This window comes from Colletotrichum jinshuiense, chromosome 5 (genome assembly GCF_051148585.1).
Source record: "Colletotrichum jinshuiense chromosome 5, complete sequence".
Classification (NCBI taxonomy): Eukaryota; Fungi; Ascomycota; class Sordariomycetes; order Glomerellales; family Glomerellaceae; genus Colletotrichum; species Colletotrichum jinshuiense.
In genome coordinates this window covers 1,431,651-1,448,926 of record NC_139312.1, presented here as the reverse complement: position 1 = coordinate 1,448,926, position 17,276 = coordinate 1,431,651, and the positions used below count along the sequence as shown (strand labels likewise).

The following is a 17,276-nucleotide window of genomic DNA, read 5'->3' as shown; positions in this document are numbered from 1 at the left end:
CCTCTGTCAGGAACTTCTGGTGTTGACTAACATATCCCTGCTTGCCCCCGCTACCTTCGCCAGTATGCAAGTCAGCAAGCAACTCATAGTCCACGATTCGAAGGTGGACATATCAAAATATCGGACCCCACCACCTTCTTGAGGCTGTTGCGAGGCGCTTTCCGTGCTCCTGGCTTACGATGTCTGCACGAGGACCTTCTCCTCGCCGAGGTCATTATCGGAACCCTTCCATCTTGACAAGTGACCTCTGGGTCTTGGGGTCCTCGATATCAGCTTGGGATTGGTCATTTACCTTTACGGATGGGCATGATCGTGTCGTTGCCTTGAATCAAAACAACCAGTCGTATTCGAACAATCCACCTTGAGTCACCTTGTACAGTCTGGTGGTGTGGACTACACATCGGCACTCTCAGTCAACTAATTGGCACCGACCTTACGGGAATGTTGACCCGAAGTAAGTCAAATATCAACGCTATGGAACAGTAAATCTTAAAAGAGGGCGTTCAGACGGGACTGAGAATTCCAAGTCTAACCTTGAGCACCATCTACACACCTTTTTCTTGCACAATCAAAACAAAAGAGGACGCCCAAACGGGTCAGAGAGTTCTAATTCTAACCTTCAGTACCATCAATACGCCTTTTTCTTGTACAGTCAATACTGCAGCCATGATGAGAATTGCTATAGCAGGGGCCGGAGGGTTTGCAGCCATCCTCACCCATCACATTACGCAAACAGCCAACCCCGTGGTTGTTCTCTCCAGAACCGTAAGTGCTAAGGGCTGATAATTGGAAGATGGCTGAAATATTCTGCAGCCAAAGCCACAGTTCGAGCAGCGCTACGACTGTCAGGTTGCCGTCGTCGACTATGACGATACCGAGAGCCTCAGATTCGCCCTCCAGGGGATTGATCTCGTCATATCAACAATCCGTGGCCAGGAGCAAATCAACTTGATACATGCAGCGCGCCACGCCCGCGTACGACTCTTCGTTCCAGCCGAGTTTGAAGGCTCCCTATCACACCGACCTCCGAGCGACGACCCGTTGGATTATGGTTCATCCGAGGCGATCGAGCTGTTGAAACACTGCGCCAGCTCCAAGTCTCGTAAGATGGAATACACAGTCTTCTCCTGCGGCATCCTGTATGAACGGTTTGCCCCAGGCGGCCTGGCAGACTATGGTATGGGAGGTCGAGCCTGCATAGGAAACCAGGGCTCCTACCTCATCGATGTTGGAAATGCTACGGCTGACATCGTCGAGACAAATGGCTCTGGACGTCCTGTTCAAGTTTGCATGACTTCGGTGTCTGACGTAGCTCGGTTTGTTGCTGCGGCTATTGAACTTGGCCCTGGCTCCTGGCCCAGGGAATTCAAAATGCGTGGCGACAGAATGTCGGTTCGAGACATATTTGCCAAGTGCAGCAACGTTAGAGGAGGTAAGTCGTATTCCCATTGCGCCTTGGTTCTAAAGAACATGGAGGGACGGGGACTGACAAACTGCTAGTTGCCTTCACCCTGAGAACTCGAAAGTACTCCAAACTTCAGAGCGAACTCACACACTATGAACAGAGACAAAATTGGAATCAATGGTGGAATGTCCAGCGTCTGATAGCCACCGCCGACGGCCGCTACGACTTCCGTCAGGCTAACCTCAACGAGGCTGTCAACATCAGGCCAGTTGGGTTTAGAGCCTGGATGGAGTCTCAATGGGGACCCAGATCGTGAGGGTCACCTGGGCACTTTGTTCCGCTGTAGCATTTGAAATCACGAGTTTCTTGTCTGTTATTACCAACTCCTCTTCTCGCTGTTTAGTTACTACAATATCTTGTTGTTTCCACACTGCCATTTCAAAGTACCACGTGTTATAAATCCGCCAGCACCTGGATGATGCATGAGCTTGACTTGGGCTTGTTTTTGTCCATTTTCTTTGTCTCTTATCTACATATCTTCAACCCTTAGACTACGTCATAAGTTTCATCGTCGACGCCGGCGTCATCGTAATATGTTTATAAATACCACCACCAATCTTCGCATGGTGACAGCAGCCCACCCCTGTTGAAATCAAATATGCTTATTTTTGGAATCTTCTAGATGAAAACGATGCCAGCACTTCGAGGTTGTGACAATCATTCAAAAAGAAGAAAATCCTTTGGGAAAGGAGGCCTCAAGGAGCCCTTGGGGCGACAGCGTCAGACCAGTTCGAGGGGGACCATTATGCAGGCGCGTGCATCCTTCGGACTTTGGAGGGGTCCGATTCTGGGTACCAGAGAAACTACCAATCTTTAAAGACGAAACACATAGGCTTTTGCATATACTGCTTTGAGGTACATCATATTTAGACAGAAGCCACTTGATTCCAGAAGCCCGGGCCCAAGTGCCAGGAACCCATCCACCTCGCCTGTGCCCTTCCATTCCAAGATCCCGGTTGCCAGTGCTGACACTTGCTCTCCCGCAGTCTTCCGACAGCACGGTACCGGCCTACGATTGGCCAACGTTGGAATTATTCATTGCCACCCCGTATGCCGGCGAACCCACCCCGGCTTCTTTACGGATGCCCAAAAACGGCAAGTCAGCCCCGCGTTCTGGCTAATACCAGGAATTGGTGGCTGTTCGGTATGCCCTTCGCCACACGATGTCACTTTGTAGCTTGGTCACGAGCTAGAGCCGTAGCCGTCGTCGCCTTATCTTGCACAATGGTTCGCAAAGTTGACTTCAGTAACTAATGAAGGCTACTGGGCGCCCTTTGGTGTTGCAGGGCGTAGCCTAAACCATGCAACATGTTGCAACCTTCCTTGCCGAGTGTCTCATGTCCCAGAGCCGCGTTGAATGCCCTTCTATTCGCCGTGTTGAAAACCAACCCTTCCTTAAACCAGCCACCCCGTTGTGGCACCTTCTGCTGTTGAAACTCCATTGTACACATACCATTCGCTCATGTTCAATCCTGTTACCGGTTTCCCTCAAATGCACCCCCCCTCCAGCTTACGCGCTGCGCTATTTCGTTTGTTGAAAATTATTCGTCACAAGCACACTGCCCGCACTCGTGCTAGCTAGGCAAACAGTCCTTACGCCTTTTCTGACTCCTCGCCGTATTCCTCCACGACCCAGAGGCAAAATTTCTCCCACTCGGTCGCCCACAGCTTGAGCCGGTCGGCCTTGACGCCTGAACCCAGGCTCGCCTCCTTGACGCCCGCAGTCCACTCCGCAGGCGTCTCGTCCTCGAATGCGGACCACCGGACACTGTTCTCAGCCATGGAGCCCAAGCCTAGGAGCCCGACGTTCTCCCAACCTTGCAGCGCCTGCCAGTAGTCGTGTGACATACCCGCTGTGTCCTGGCCAAGCATAGCCGGGTCGTCGTTGCAAAGGGCGCAGGGTACGCCGCGAGACAGCAGAGCCGGTAGCGGGTGCGACATGATGGAGCCGCACAGACGGAGAACCTCGTTGCTAATGGGGCACGACTCGATGAGGATACGCTTGTCCTTGACCATGTCGATGAGGAGCGGGTGCTTGTAGAGCGAAAAACCGTGACCTATGCGGCGCGTTCCCAGGAGGATCGCATCGAAAAGGTTTTGATCCGTCTCGTCACCGTCCCCGAGCGTCTCGCCCGCATGGAAAAAGAAGGGGAGGTTGACGCCCTCCTGTGCGCACTGTTTGCGGAACCAGAAGAGCTCCGGTAGCAGCTCGCGGAGACTGCGACCCAGGTCCTCCTGGCCAACAAGGTCATAGCCGGCGATGAGGTGTGGCCAGGCGAGCTTGGTAGTGATGCAGTTGTCCATGCTCTCGATGATATCGCGCGTGGGAATGGAGCGGATGGTGGTCCAGATGGTGCGCAGACCCCAGAACGCGGCGTTGGCGGGGTCGGACTTGAAGAGGGCAAGCTCCTCCTCGATGACTTGAAACATGTGGTTGTAGTCCTTTTCCGGCTCTTCTTGGCCGTCACGGCAGTAGTTGAGTGGCCAGGTGAATCTGTGCCCATTAGCAACCTAGTTCAAGAGAGGTTCAGGGGTCGTGGCTTTGGTACCTGAGCTCAATCCAGTAGATGCCGTCTGCCAATAGCGACGACATCAACCTCTTGAGGAAAGCGCGGAAGATGGGCTCATAGTGGATGATAGTGTTGGTCACCACAAAGCACGAAGCGAACTTGCGCCAGACAGCGTCTATGCCGTGGTGCTGTTCCATGCTATCCGTCAACGTAATCGTACACCTTGCCTTGAGCCACTTGAGGAACCCCGTTCTCCCGCCGTCAGGGAACTCGTCCGCCGCCGTGGTCAACAACCGAAACTGGCCGGGGACATATCCTTCCTCCCAAACGGACTTTTGGCTCGTTTCCGCCTTTCTAAACCGGAAGTGGACTCCAGCGTTGGCGAGCGCCGTCTCGTTTGACAGAGGCTCATCAGCCGCGAAATGCATGCCAGGCGAGTCCAAGAGGACGCCAAACAGGTAATCGAAGTCAACCATGGCATCCAGGTGAGCGTGAAGGAGCGAACCCTTCGGCATTTTCTGCACAATGCGCCACAAACGAGTCGTTTCAAGGCGCTGCTTTGCGAGTGTGAACATCATGCCCGGGAAAGGGGCCAGACCCTCGCTGGTGGCGAGGTCCTCCTCGGCCTGTGCGTTCCATATCGTGCGTTTCTCTTCGTCGCGGATGCGGGAGACGATGTCAGCCGCGCGGTGAGCAATGGGCGAGGAAGCAGCACGGAAGGAGGCGTCGGCGCGGGTCTTTTGCTCCTGGGCGATGAGCGCATCACGGCCGCTGATATACTGTGCGATGAAGGGGTCCGAGACTGGCGGGATGTCCTGGCGGATCTCCTCCCATTCTTCGTTTGTGAGAGACATGATGATGAGCGGTAAGTGAGACCGTCGTCTTGGTGGGTGATAAGACTAGCTGAGATGAACTGCGGGCGTGGGCCTTTATAAGATATCCCCAACTTGCGCCGAATTTGTGGGCTCTTGCGTTGGCCAGATAGGCAGGGATTCGTGGTATTTCTGTCCGGCCAGCTCCGGTGCTGTGATAAAGAAGTTCGTGAGTCACCGGCGTTTTACGACGGAATAAGGCGGTCAGGGATGACGGGCGGAGACGCGGGGTCAATGTGATGATGGTCAGTGCGGGGAGATCCATCGAAAGACCCACTCCGGTGTCGCCGATCCGGTCCGGCCTGGCTAAGGCGGATGATCGGGAGCTTGAGTTCGGTGTGCCCACTTCGCTTCCGATGATGTCTTCGGTATCATGGGGCCTGACGGGCCGTATACCTATTTGGTTCGGTAGGTAGGGCAGGTTACATCCTGGCTATTCCCCACGTGCCCTCTTCATTGGCCGGCAGTTGCCAGCCTGTTCATCAATTCTGGTCATCCTATCATGGATCGTGTTAAAGTTATGAACAAGGTTATATATATTGCCGTAAGCAGAATGACACGATTCTTCTAGTCTCCAGACCTACTGCTTAAAATCAACCCCTGAAGTGGAGCTTGAGTCCGGTTCATGAAGCCTTTCAACCAATGGGCAAGCGCTGTGCCTTTGAGATGCGTCTTGCCCACGCCGTATTTGGCCACTGCTCCGTCGTAATTTCCACTCATAGCCAGGGCTGCATATAAAATGATGCTAAACACAGTTTACAAATATCGAACATGGTCCCAAATTCTTGTCGGGTTTCGTTGACCACCGGGCTTTACTTGGCCTTCCTGGGGCTATGGGGAGATTTTCAGTATGGTTGCAGGCTATACTGACAGCCTGCATCCTTTGTCACGGTAAGCAGCAGTGCATGGCTTGCAGCTTCGTGAAGAGATATTAATTTCAATCTTAGGTGTGCTTGGAAAAATATGCACCACGACTGACGAATACTTTTCCATAACAAAGCTCGAGGATGTCGAGCTCTTGCGGGATTGTGACGAAGTGGAAGGCGATATCAAAATTGGTCCAGAGGTCTTTGGAAACATCGACCTTAGCGGGCCAAAGATTGTACATGGGAACATTACAGCGATAGGTATTGAGGGCATTGGAGGCATTGAGGGCATTAGAAGCATTAACATTACCATCTCTTCCAGTACCTTGACGACGGTTGATGGTTCATTTTTGGTAGCTGGCCAGCTCAAATTTGCTCCCGCTGTCAACAACATCAGCTTGCCAAGGCTCAACACCGTAGGCAATACCTTCAGCATCTCGGGCCTCCCGACCCTTACCTACCTAGACGTCACTGATCTTCACACGTTCGCCCACTTTGAATTATCCACGCCCCGTCTTTCAACCCTGAAGCATACTGAAGTACGAAATGTCACCGGGAAGAGAGCTTCAAATGGGATCTTCATCGCCGAAACCAACCTCGAATCTATGGACAGCTTATTCAACAACAACATAAGCATCAACAGCGTCTCGGTTTACAGCTCCATTGGGCTGAAGCGGGTCACAGTAGGATTCAACAACGTTGGCAGCCTCATGGTCAGCAACTCGGGCAATGATGACGGCCTCGAAATCGTCCTCGGTGGTCAGGATACGGTTTCAATGCAGCTGGGTTACATTACGTTAACTCACGGTTGTGTCGCCTTGAAACGAAGCGATCAACTCCAAACATTGACCGTCAACTCATTTGTCTCATACTACAATAACTGGACCCATTTACACCTACCTTTCGATCAGCTCAGTATCTTCAGGGCCTTTAATGAGCAAACATTGAAGTGGATCTCTATTCCACCACAGGCGATGCAATGGGCTGATTTTAGCCTTTATATCAACGGTAATCCGAATCTGAACCTCTCGTCCGAGTACATGATTGGCGAAAACGGCGAGCTGGTCAGGTCCTGGTACTGGCCGCAAAATGACATGAAGATGATAAGCATCTCGGGTGGTCTTGTGACTAATGCGTTCTTGTAAGTCTCTTTCAACTACAGGGTTCCAACTTGATATCCTAACCTTTTCCCAGCGACTCCTTTCTCGAATACCACAACGCCACAGTCAGCAATGTGAAGAAACCTAAGGTCGTGGATTCGTTTCGATTATATCCTAATACATCTAGTAACGTGGATTGCAAGCCGTTCGAAATGCTGGCTACGGACGGAATTTTGCATGACTTCGGGTGTTATGTGAATGTTGAAGACAGCTCTGCCTACTCCTGGCGAGAAAAATCACTATTTGCCACAACATTGGCTGCTGCTGTTGTGGTCGGAACCATTGTCTGCAATACTGCATAGAAAATATTGAGACGAGATACAACACAGAGCATTCATAGCCCTTTGTAATGTCAATACCATTGATTTAGTAAGACTGATTCCGTGGGCCTGATTATCGGTGGAGCCCAGAGACTGTCATCCTAATTGCTATCCTCATCTCTGTCAAGCTTTCTAATCGGCCACTTCTTTGAGCACCACAGAATGACCAGAGTTAGAATAATTTCTAAACCGAAGAACATGGTGGCCATCTCATAACCGATTGGAAACTTGGGCGCGTCTCCCGAGTTATATATCAGCAACGGTACCCATGCCTGGAACGTAAAAGCTGCCGTCTCTACAACGCCAATGATGACGGCTCGATGCTCTGCCGAGTGCGAGCACACCTCGTTAATCCACGTGATGATCAGCGCTCCGGCTCCTGTCTCTAGGAATGTCAAAATCCACGCCGCCATCATGGCGGGGATGTTATCCTCCGGATAGACACTCAGTATCACCGTCCCGATCATGGCAATGAGACATGCAACGATGATGAGTGGCCAACGTAGACCAATAGCGTCGCTCGCCCAGGCGTACGTCAGCGTGAACAATACCTGCGTGCCGTACCCGGCCGTCGGGATCAAGTTGATCTCCTCGGGCGAGAAGAGGCCGGTGGACTTGAGCCAGACGTTGAAGTATGCGTAAATACGAATACCGAGGACGTGTGCGATGAATATCGCGCTGAAGAGCCAGACGGGCCAGCCCTTGGCGATGTCTTTGATTGTGCGCCACGTGAGTTTTCGGATGGGCTCACGCCCGCAGGATTCCATGCGACCAATTGCCATTCTGCGGTCTTCGGGCTTTAGCCAACGGGCGCGAGAGGAAGTGGGTTGGTCGGGGATGGCCCAGTAGCCGTAGAGACAAACTGGGATGCCGATAATTCCTGGACGAGAGTCAATTGAGAGAGGTTCAAGAGCGCAATTGAAGGGTCAAACAAACCGTCAAAGATGAAGAGCCACTGCCAAGCACGAACACCGTGTCGGTTGTCCATACCTGCCAGTAGGCCGGCTTGCAGGTAGCTATATTTAGAGATTGTCAGGCTTTGGGAGTCTTTATACCATAGTTGTGATGGAACACATACCCAGAAAACATTTGTGCAACCGCTGATGATGCCTGGAAGATACAAGCACGCTTTCCCAGCTCCTGTGGGGTATACCAGTTACCCAAAAGGGTCATGATACCAGGGTATGCCGACGCCTCAAGCAAACCAACGAGAAACCTCAAAGCACACATTGTTTTCACGTTCTTCGCCCCGGCCATACCCATCACGATGAAGCTCCAGATGAGCTCGAGGGAAGGCAGCCATATGGAGGGCCTGATCCGGGTGAGGATCAGCTGGGACGGCAGCTGGCCAATGATATAACCGATGTTGAAGAACGTCGTAAGATAGTTGAGGTCATTGCCCGTCAGATGCAAGTCTTCCTTCATGCCAGAAACATAGGCATTGCTGGAGATCTTCGGTTAGCCGAGAATAAAATAACAATGCCTAGAATGGGACATCGTCAGCAACGCACCTAACATTGGTCTGGTCGAGGTCTGGAAGATAAAGTTAGTGACATCCGAGCAATCTGATGCACCGCTCGATGGGTCAACGTACATTTGACAAAGTAGGCAATACAGCAGTAACTCAGAATCCACCAGTCGATTTTGGCGATGAACTTGCGTTCCTCTGGGGTCTTGTCCAAGCTGTCCCACACAATAGCAGCGATTCGCTTCCGAAGTGGTAGCTTTGGTCGCGTCTCGCTATCCTGTACGGCGACAGAGACGGAATCTTTGTCGCCGCTGGTCAATGGCCGCTCCATGTGTGTTATCTCGTGGTGGTGTCCCCTGATCAAGTGAATACAGCCGCAGCCAAAGAACCCAAGTTCCAGTATGAATTCACGTCCAACGCCCGAACTTCACAGCGAGACTGGCGATTTTTATGAACACTCTCGGAAGGATAATTTTATTAGGTGCCGTTGAGCGGTCCATTGCTGTAGGTCTCCTAGTCATGGCGTCAACCGCCACCATCGGAGAGAACCCGACGAGAAGGCCTGCCTTGTACCCACCACATTGCCTTGCAGGACCGCGATTTCCCCGATTACTGACTGATCCGTGGAAGGTTATCTTTATACGGGCCCTGCAAGACTGAAGTGCCGGGGTGAGGATGGGAAGGGGTCGTCGGCCCACGTGGGATAATGCCCGGCGATAAGCCAGACTCCAGCCCATTCTGTCATTAAACTAGGCTGTTCGGTTCCAATGACTAACTTAAAATTCAACAAGAGCTTAAACGGGCTTCTCTCACAATGCTTTCGTTGATGTCGGCATAGTATATCGCCGGAGCCGGCAACTCATTCAGTCAGACCGATCTTGATACTCAATAAGCCAACCGTCATTTGCTGAACCGTATCTCCAAGGGGCGAAAGTTCAGTCGATGGCTTAATTCGACTTCTCGATGGCGTTATTGAAGGATCCGTTGAGATCCATGCCGGTAGTGGGCCGGTTACCACTACAGGGAATTCCCACCGGACGGTTTCCGACGTCTGCTGTGAAACGGTATCTCCGGGTTTGGCCGGCCCCGCGCCGATGGAACCACACTGAGCGACATACCAAGTACCCTACCGACTGAGGGATCGATTTAGCACTTCGCTCCGGCATTCAATCTTCTGCCGAATGATACAACGAGTGAAATCACAATCAGAAACTTGACCCTTCAGTCGTCATCAACACCAAGGCAATTTTACCGGTTGCTCTGCAGCCCCCCTAAGAAACAGTCATGGTGTCTGAAACAGAAGCTCGAGAGATCTATGCCTCAGCAATTCACTTTGACGGGCTCAACATTGCCAACTGGTCCCGCGACATATTCGAATCTTGGCACAAAGGCGGCATAACTGGCGTCTCCTGCACATGCAGTCTCTGGGAGGGCCTCCGCGGCAGCCTTGCCAACGTCGTCCAGTGGAAGCGCTGGTTCGAAGAGCACTCCGACATCATCGTCCAAGCCCACAATGTTGCCGATATCCGCGCCGCCAAAGCAGCCGGAAAGACGGCAGTCCTCCTGTCCTGGCAGAACACCTCCGGCATTGAGGATCAGCTAGACTACCTACGCGTATTCCGGGACCTCGGCGTGCGCAAGATGCAGCTCACATACAACACGCAAAACTACTCCGGCACCGGGTACTCTGAGGAGCGGGACAGCGGGCTGACTGGCTTCGGACGCGAGGTGGTTAACGAGATGGCCCGCTTGGGCATTGTGTGCGACCTTTCCCATGTTGGGCCACAGACGTCGGAAGATGTGATCCTCTTCGCGCCAGAGGGGAAGCCGCCGTGCTTCTCGCACGTATTGCCCGGGGGGTTGGTGAACCATCCGCGCAATAAGTCGGATCACTTGATCAAGCTCATCGGCAGCAAAGGTGGTTTCGTTGGCTTGTCGCAGTTCGGGCCGCACATGCCGAAAGGCAATGATAGCACGATCGACGACTACGTGGACGTGCTGGATTATGTCATCGGGTTGATTGGGGAGGACCTGGTCGGCGTTGGGTCAGACGCCAGTGAAGGGCACGCGAGACCGAGCGATTTTCTGGAATGGTGCAACAGAGACAAGGGATATGCCCGGCGATTAACACCTTGGGGTAGCCAAAAGGTCGTCAAGCCCCTCGGACCACTGGCTGAGCGGGCCGAGTTGGCTGTGGCGATGGCAAGAAAAGGTTGGAGCGAGGAGAAGATGAGAAAGGTATTGGGCGAAAACTGGCTGAAATATCTCGAGAAGATATTTGATTAGTTAAGGCAGTGACTGAAATTTTAAATGAGTTAGTTTTGAGTTCTTAGCGATCATAACCTTCGTTTGACAATGCTGCCTCGGGATTCGGTTGGTTACAACCGTAGCCGCATATCCCCAGAAACCACAAAGACAGGCTTGCCGCAAAATTTCGTAATGGTCCAGAAGGGACGAAGCAGCTGGGTGACCTTGGTGCGGTCGCTCAACGTACCAAACTAAATGCCCAACCACGGAATACTCGAAGGTTGACTCTAAACTCTATTCATCAGACCTTCCGGGGTCGACAGGTCTGCTTCTTCACCTGTCGACACGATGAAATACCAGGTGGTAACATTGATATGTTGAGGAGACCGAGGCTCATCGACACAGGGAAGTGCAAACGGGCCACCGGCCAAGGTTTCAGAGTGAAGGCTAACCAAATTGGCATTTTGGGCGTAATCCTTCATGATTAAACCCCTTCCCCTTTTCGCTCCGTCTTTTTAAAACGTGTACTTCTTTTGTAGTATCTGGATATGATCCAAGCAAAAGATGAACCTTGGCGCAAAGAACGGAGCTGTTTGGCTGCGGCAACTCTAAAAATACCGAACCCTCGTTTACCAAGTCTGTATCGTGAACCATGGTTCAATAGTCCCTAGTCTGTATTGAATGTTAAACCACTCGGTCCATCTATATAACATCCATGCTATATACGGTTATTCCTCGTACTTGCTAAAACTCTTCGGTGTCCGATTCACTATCTCATCTCCCAGAGGCTGCCTTCCTCGGCCCAATTTTTCCTTCACGAACAGCACAAGTTTTCACTCTCCTCACTCCTCCATCATCTCTATAAGCGGTTTTAACATACAAAAAGCAGCAAGCGAATCAAGAAAACTCGCAACTTCCATCCCCAAAAATAATAACACGCAAAAATGCACACCCAAATCCCCACCCTCACTCTCCTCGCCCTGGCTCTCTCCGCCACCTCCGCTCTAGCCCTCCCAGCCTGGGCCACGCCCTTCAACTCCCATGACCTCGCCCACCGTGAAGAAGCGACCTCAGCCATCTCCGCAACGGGTCCTTGGAGCCTCCGCCACCGCAGCTTGGACTCCGTCGGCAACCTCTTCTGGACCCGCTCCGTCGACGACGACGAGAAGGAGTTCAGCATAGAAGAACTGGGTGAAACCGAGAAGCAGAAACTTTTTGAAGACTTCCCAGACGCTTTTGTTGAGTATCTCGCCAGAAAAGCAGCCACCATCTCGGATGAGGGCAAGAAGGGCGACAAGGCAGCGCTGGTTGAGGAGGTGGTGCCGGCGATCGAGATGACTCACGTTCTTCCGCCGGGTCCCCCCACCACCGAGGATGTCTAAGATGGAGAGCATGAAGTCTCCCTAGCTTTCCGTTCTTGGCCCGTGTTAAGGGCGGCAGAAATTCGAGTACATGGTTAATAGAATGGGATATGAAAGATAAACGAGATCGATAATGTATCTTCGGTCTGCAATGGTGCCACCCATCTTTGGGCTCGCTATATGGAGGTAATTTCGCGGATAATAAGTCATGATTTATACTAGTCACCGGTGGTATTCACGTTCAGTTCCTCCAAGTCAAGTATAGTCTGCTGGGTCATTTTAGTCCAATACCATTTCATATGTGATTTAATTCGGAAATCGTGTTCTGCGCAAAACAGGCTATTAGATCTCATCCATTAGACCTGCAGCGCGGTATCCTCCCTGTTCGAATGGCTCCCCTTCCTCCACGACTCCGTCGGGTCTTTCTTTCTGCTAAGGCCCTTCTCCGCGCCGACCTTGCCCCAGCCGCCGCCGCCAGGCGTGTTGATAATGATCCTCTCTCCGGGCTTCATCGGCGCGCTGTTCTTGGCGCCCAGGTTGAACCTCCGCTCTTCGTACTCCACCTCCTCTCCATCCCCCTTGGCATCCTTGCCGCCCTTGAGCCTCTTGAGCGACTTCTCCCAGCTCACCTTCTCAACCTTCCTCACCCACACATTCAACCCCGCCTCGGCGTCTTCTCCGCCAGCGAGGCCGTACGGCCTGTACACCCTCCTCTCGCTGAGGATGGACACCTGTACAGGGATCCGGAATTCAATATCCCTCACCACGCCGTCGCCCCCGCGGTGCTGCCCATCTCCGCCCGAGCCCTTCCTGAGGGAAAACTCGCGCAGGATGACCGGATACCGCCGCTCAAAGACCTCCGAGTCCGTGATTCGCGTGTTGGTCATATGCGTGTGCACGCCGCTCGTGCCCTCCCACGTCGGCCCCGCACCGCTGCCGCCGGCGATCGTCTCGTAGTACCCGAAGCCCTTGACCTCCTTCTGGCCGGTGACGTTGCCGCCGAAGCCGAAGGTGAGGTTGTTGCAGTCGCCCTGGCTGGCGGCACACGCCTGGAAGGCCTTGAAGATGACGTCCGTCACCCGCTGGCTCGTAAGCACGTTGCCGCCAACCACTGCCGCGCCGTCCGAGGGGGACAGCAGGGACTTTGGCGGAATCTTGACGTTGATGGGCTTGAGGCATCCTTGGTTCAGAGGGATGTCCTCTGAAATGAGGCATCGCAGGCAGTAGATGATTGCGCTGTACGTCACGGCTTCGGGTGCGTTGACGTTGCCGTATACTTCAGGACCGGTGCCCTCGAAGTCGAAGATAGCCTCGCCCTTCTCGGCATCGATCGTCACCTTTAGTCGAATAGGGCTGCCGTCGTCCATGAAGTCCGTCGCTTGCAAGTCTCTGCCCTCAAAACGCTTGCTGACTTCCTTCAACAGGTTGCGGACGCACAGCTCGGCGTTGTTCTGGATGTGGACCATGTAGAACTGCACCGTTTCCTCTCCATATTCCTCAATAAGCCCTTCAATCAGCGCGATGCCTTTTTGATTCGCCGAAACCTGAGCTCTGAGATCGTTGATGTTGTCTGCGAGACAACGCGTTCCGCTGCATCCAGGGTACTGCGCAGGCTCGTTGTAAAGCAGCTCCGTTACCCTCTTCTCGTCGAAGCGACCCTCACTAACGAGCTTCTCGCTCTTAATTGCGGCGCCTTCCTGGAACAGCTCCTTGGAGTGGGGTGGCATACTTCCGGCCGTAATGCCACCAATGTCTGCATGATGCGCTCTCGAGGCCGCGTAGAAGAGAATGTTCTCTCCCTTCTCGTCAAAGGCAGGCATCACAAGAGTGATATCGGGCAAATGGGTACCCCCGTAAGAGGGATGGTTGGAAATGATGACGTCGCCCTTCTTCAAGTCACCCTTCCAAATCTCGGCTTGACGCTTAACACAGGTGGACATTGAGCCCAGGTGGACAGGCAGATGGGGCGCATTGGCTACTAGACCTCCCGTTGCGTCGAAGATGGCGCAAGAAAAGTCGAGTCGTTCTTTGACGTTAGTGCTGACACTCGTCTTTTGCAGTGCCCTGCCCATCTGCTCTGCAATCGCCATGAAACGATGACCGAAGATGCTCAGCATAATGGGGTCAACTTCTCGCTCGCCTTGTTGTTTCTGTGATCTATGCCCAAGAGTCAGTGTCGATATTCCAATTGAACTATTTGTTTCATACCCTTCGTCCTTATGTCCCTCCTTCTCAATATTGATAACAACGTGGGTATCAAGAATCAAAGCAGTGGCCTTTGGCGTAACCACAATAGTTTGCGTGCCATCCGCCAGCATAGCAGGGCCCTTGATCGTCTCGCCGGTGCTCAGGTTCTCAAGCTTGTATACAGGGGTGTCGAGTCGTCCTTCTTCAAAGTACACCTTTTGTTGGTTGTGGGCCTTGCTCTTGTCGACATCTTTACGCTGCAGTTCCTTCAGCTGCTGGTCAACAGTTCTCTCAGCATGTCTGAAACTCTTTCCAATGCCTCGGACGCGCACATCGTCAACGATGATATCCCGATCATCGAGAGTAAATCCGAATTCGTAGCGGTGCTGCTGAACGAAAGCCGTTCCAAAATCCCAGTCCTTAGCATCCTTCTGTTCGTCCTGATTGGGCTTGATAATCATCAGCGCCGACTCGGTACCGCGGTATCTCATGTTGAGATACTCCTCAAACACAATCTCCTTCTCCTCGAAACCTTGATCACGCAGGGCGTTGCGGGACTTTTCCTTCAGCTTCTCCATCTTGCTCTTCAGGTCGTCGACTGCTTTGCCCGGGAACTCCCACACCTTGGAGTCGGGCTCTTGGCGCTCGTCGACGACATCGGCCAGCGCCATGCCGTACGCTGACAGGACAGAAGAGTATCTGTGGATGAGGATCTGCTGAATGCCAAGAGCCTCGGCAATAGCAACAGCGTGCTGTCCACCGGCACCGCCGAATGTTGCCAGGCGGTGTTTTGAAGAATCATGGCCCTTGGCCTCCGTAATTGATCTAATTGGCCTCGTCATGGTTTCATTCGCCACAGTGAGAAAGCCATATGCCACCTCATCGACACTCATGTTCTTTCCAGTCTCCTTGTTGACCTGGTCGGCGAGTTCCTGTAGCACCTTCTTGCTCGCCTCGGGATCAAGCCCTTGATCCTCGTTCTCACCAAAGATCTTCGGGAAGAACTCGGGTAGCAGTCGGCCGAGATAGAGGTTGGCGTCCGTCACAGTCGCGGGCCCCCCCTTTCGGTAACATGCCGGGCCCGGATGAGCTCCAGCAGACTCGGGGCCGACGACAAAGAGGCCGTTCTTCCAGAAAAGCATGGAGCCACCTCCCGCAGCAACCGTATTTATATCCAGCTGTGGCGATTGGATAGTCACACCGGCGGTGGTGGTCTCAAATACATGCTCGTACCGACCCTCTCCGAAACGAGAGACATCTGTACTCGTGCCGCCCATGTCAAACCCGATCACAGGGACCTTGGTCTCTTCATCATACGACGTAATGGCGTATCCCACAACACCACCTGCCGGACCGGACAGGATGGCCTTGAGACCAGTGAAGTTCTCTACGTCAACGAGACCGCCGTCGCTCTGCATGAACTCGCACCGGGCTCCCTTGGCACCTTCCTCCTGCTTGACGCTCCTCGTGCCCAAGCCGCCTTCGAAGCCAGCCTGGAAACCAGAGATATACTTCTTGATCGCGGGGGTCAAGTATGCATCCGCACAAACGGAGGTCGCACGGGACACCAGCTTGATCATAGGCATAAGCTCGTGGCTGAGAGAAATGTGCTTGAAGCCAATCTCCTTGGCAATCTTGCCAATGAGGGCTTCGTGGTCAGGAAAGGTGTAGCCGTGCATAAGACACACGGCTATGCTGCGGATGCCCGAATCATATACCTCTTGCAACTGACTCTTGATGTTCTCCGCTTCAGGACGCTGCAATATCCTCACAGCCTCCCCAGATGTCCCCTGGACGAGCTCCTCCTTCCCCGCCTCAGGCGTCCCAGCCTTGGCAGACGCCTCCGTCAAGTGCCTCTCAGGATCCTCAGCATAGTCCTCCAGTGTAACACGCTCGTCAACCTCGACGACCGATTCGTACAAGACATCTGGTTTCTTAATAGCTAGATCAAAGATCTTGGGTCTGCTCTGGTTGCCAATGGCGAGGCAATCCTTGAACCCTTTGGTGACGACCATGGCAATCTTCTCGCCTTTGCGTTCCAGTAGGGCGTTCGTCGCAACTGTAGTCCCCATGCGGATGGAGTCAATCTGGGTCGTGTCAAGGGCCTCACCGCGGGGGATCTCCTTGCCGAGGAAGTGCGACATGATGCGCCGAATTCCTTCGAGGGGCGCATCCTCATAGTTGGCCGGGTCTTCAGATAGAAGCTTTATAATGGTCTCTTTTCCATTCAGCTCGCCAACGCAGTCTGTGAAGGTTCCGCCGCGGTCAATGGCGATGCGGATGCCGCGGTCGCGCGAGTCCGAGGCCATAGTGGATGGATGATATGATGAGAGGCTCGTGGGTTTCGCAGCTTAGAAGCCCAATGTATGCTCCCCGAGGAAACTTGGCGTATTATCCAAGACGCACTATACAAATCAACGTCTAGCCTCAGTAATACCGAAGGTTTTAGGATTCCAGCGATTGCACAGCCGTTGATCGGAGTTGGAATCGATGACAAATGGTCGACGTCGCGACGGAGAGCGGTGCAGATAAGATAAGGAGCTTGAGCTCCGCACCCCACTACTAGCGTGTACTACCCCGCCCTACGTAATGGCCCTTGCGGGGGCGTTCGTGAGCTTCTACTCTTTGCACCCACTGGTGGCGGCATTGTGGAGCTCCACTGGAGCTGTTAGAGCTTTCTGTTGTCAGTAAAAGCTGACTGCTATCGTTCGAATCTCTCAAACGCGGCAAATCATACTTCTGTGTGTTCTCATCGGTCTTTGAGATCGTCTGCGTAAACTTCAAGTACCCATGACATCGCTAGCTACTCTTACCTCGCTG

The 17,276-nt window shown here is 53.0% G+C and overlaps 7 protein-coding genes across 7 annotated transcripts; 4 read left to right on the top strand and 3 right to left on the bottom strand.

Moving 5' to 3' along the window:
• Positions 1-666: 666 nt before the first annotated feature.
• Positions 667-1,721, top strand: EsH8_V_000390 (uncharacterized protein; the record flags this gene model as incomplete). Its single annotated transcript, XM_083272906.1, has 3 exons — positions 667-765; positions 814-1,432; positions 1,501-1,721. The coding sequence occupies 3 exons, from the start codon at positions 667-669 to the stop codon at positions 1,719-1,721; spliced, it is 939 nt and encodes a 312-aa protein (XP_083125621.1).
• Positions 1,722-3,058: 1,337 nt separating this feature from the next.
• On the bottom strand, positions 3,059-4,829 carry EsH8_V_000389 (uncharacterized protein; the record flags this gene model as incomplete). Its single annotated transcript, XM_083272905.1, has 2 exons — positions 3,059-3,959; positions 4,015-4,829. The coding sequence occupies 2 exons, from the start codon at positions 4,827-4,829 to the stop codon at positions 3,059-3,061; spliced, it is 1,716 nt and encodes a 571-aa protein (XP_083125620.1).
• An 851-nt stretch (positions 4,830-5,680) lies between these two features.
• On the top strand, positions 5,681-7,175 carry EsH8_V_000388 (uncharacterized protein; the record flags this gene model as incomplete). The annotated part of the gene is made up of 3 exons (XM_083272904.1): positions 5,681-5,738; positions 5,795-6,854; positions 6,908-7,175. 3 exons carry the CDS (start codon positions 5,681-5,683, stop codon positions 7,173-7,175), a joined length of 1,386 nt encoding a protein of 461 aa, XP_083125619.1.
• A 119-nt stretch (positions 7,176-7,294) lies between these two features.
• Positions 7,295-8,992, bottom strand: EsH8_V_000387 (uncharacterized protein; the record flags this gene model as incomplete). Its single annotated transcript, XM_083272903.1, has 5 exons — positions 7,295-8,073; positions 8,130-8,209; positions 8,272-8,637; positions 8,705-8,726; positions 8,788-8,992. The coding sequence occupies 5 exons, from the start codon at positions 8,990-8,992 to the stop codon at positions 7,295-7,297; spliced, it is 1,452 nt and encodes a 483-aa protein (XP_083125618.1).
• Positions 8,993-9,945: 953 nt separating this feature from the next.
• EsH8_V_000386 (uncharacterized protein) lies at positions 9,946-10,947 on the top strand (the record flags this gene model as incomplete). Its single annotated transcript, XM_083272902.1, has 1 exon — positions 9,946-10,947. The coding sequence occupies one exon, from the start codon at positions 9,946-9,948 to the stop codon at positions 10,945-10,947; it is 1,002 nt and encodes a 333-aa protein (XP_083125617.1).
• A 905-nt stretch (positions 10,948-11,852) lies between these two features.
• On the top strand, positions 11,853-12,290 carry EsH8_V_000385 (uncharacterized protein; the record flags this gene model as incomplete). The annotated part of the gene is made up of 1 exon (XM_083272901.1): positions 11,853-12,290. One exon carries the CDS (start codon positions 11,853-11,855, stop codon positions 12,288-12,290), a length of 438 nt encoding a protein of 145 aa, XP_083125616.1.
• Positions 12,291-12,625: 335 nt separating this feature from the next.
• EsH8_V_000384 (5-oxoprolinase) lies at positions 12,626-16,765 on the bottom strand (the record flags this gene model as incomplete). The annotated part of the gene is made up of 2 exons (XM_083272900.1): positions 12,626-14,426; positions 14,478-16,765. 2 exons carry the CDS (start codon positions 16,763-16,765, stop codon positions 12,626-12,628), a joined length of 4,089 nt encoding a protein of 1,362 aa, XP_083125615.1.
• Positions 16,766-17,276: the final 511 nt, after the last annotated feature.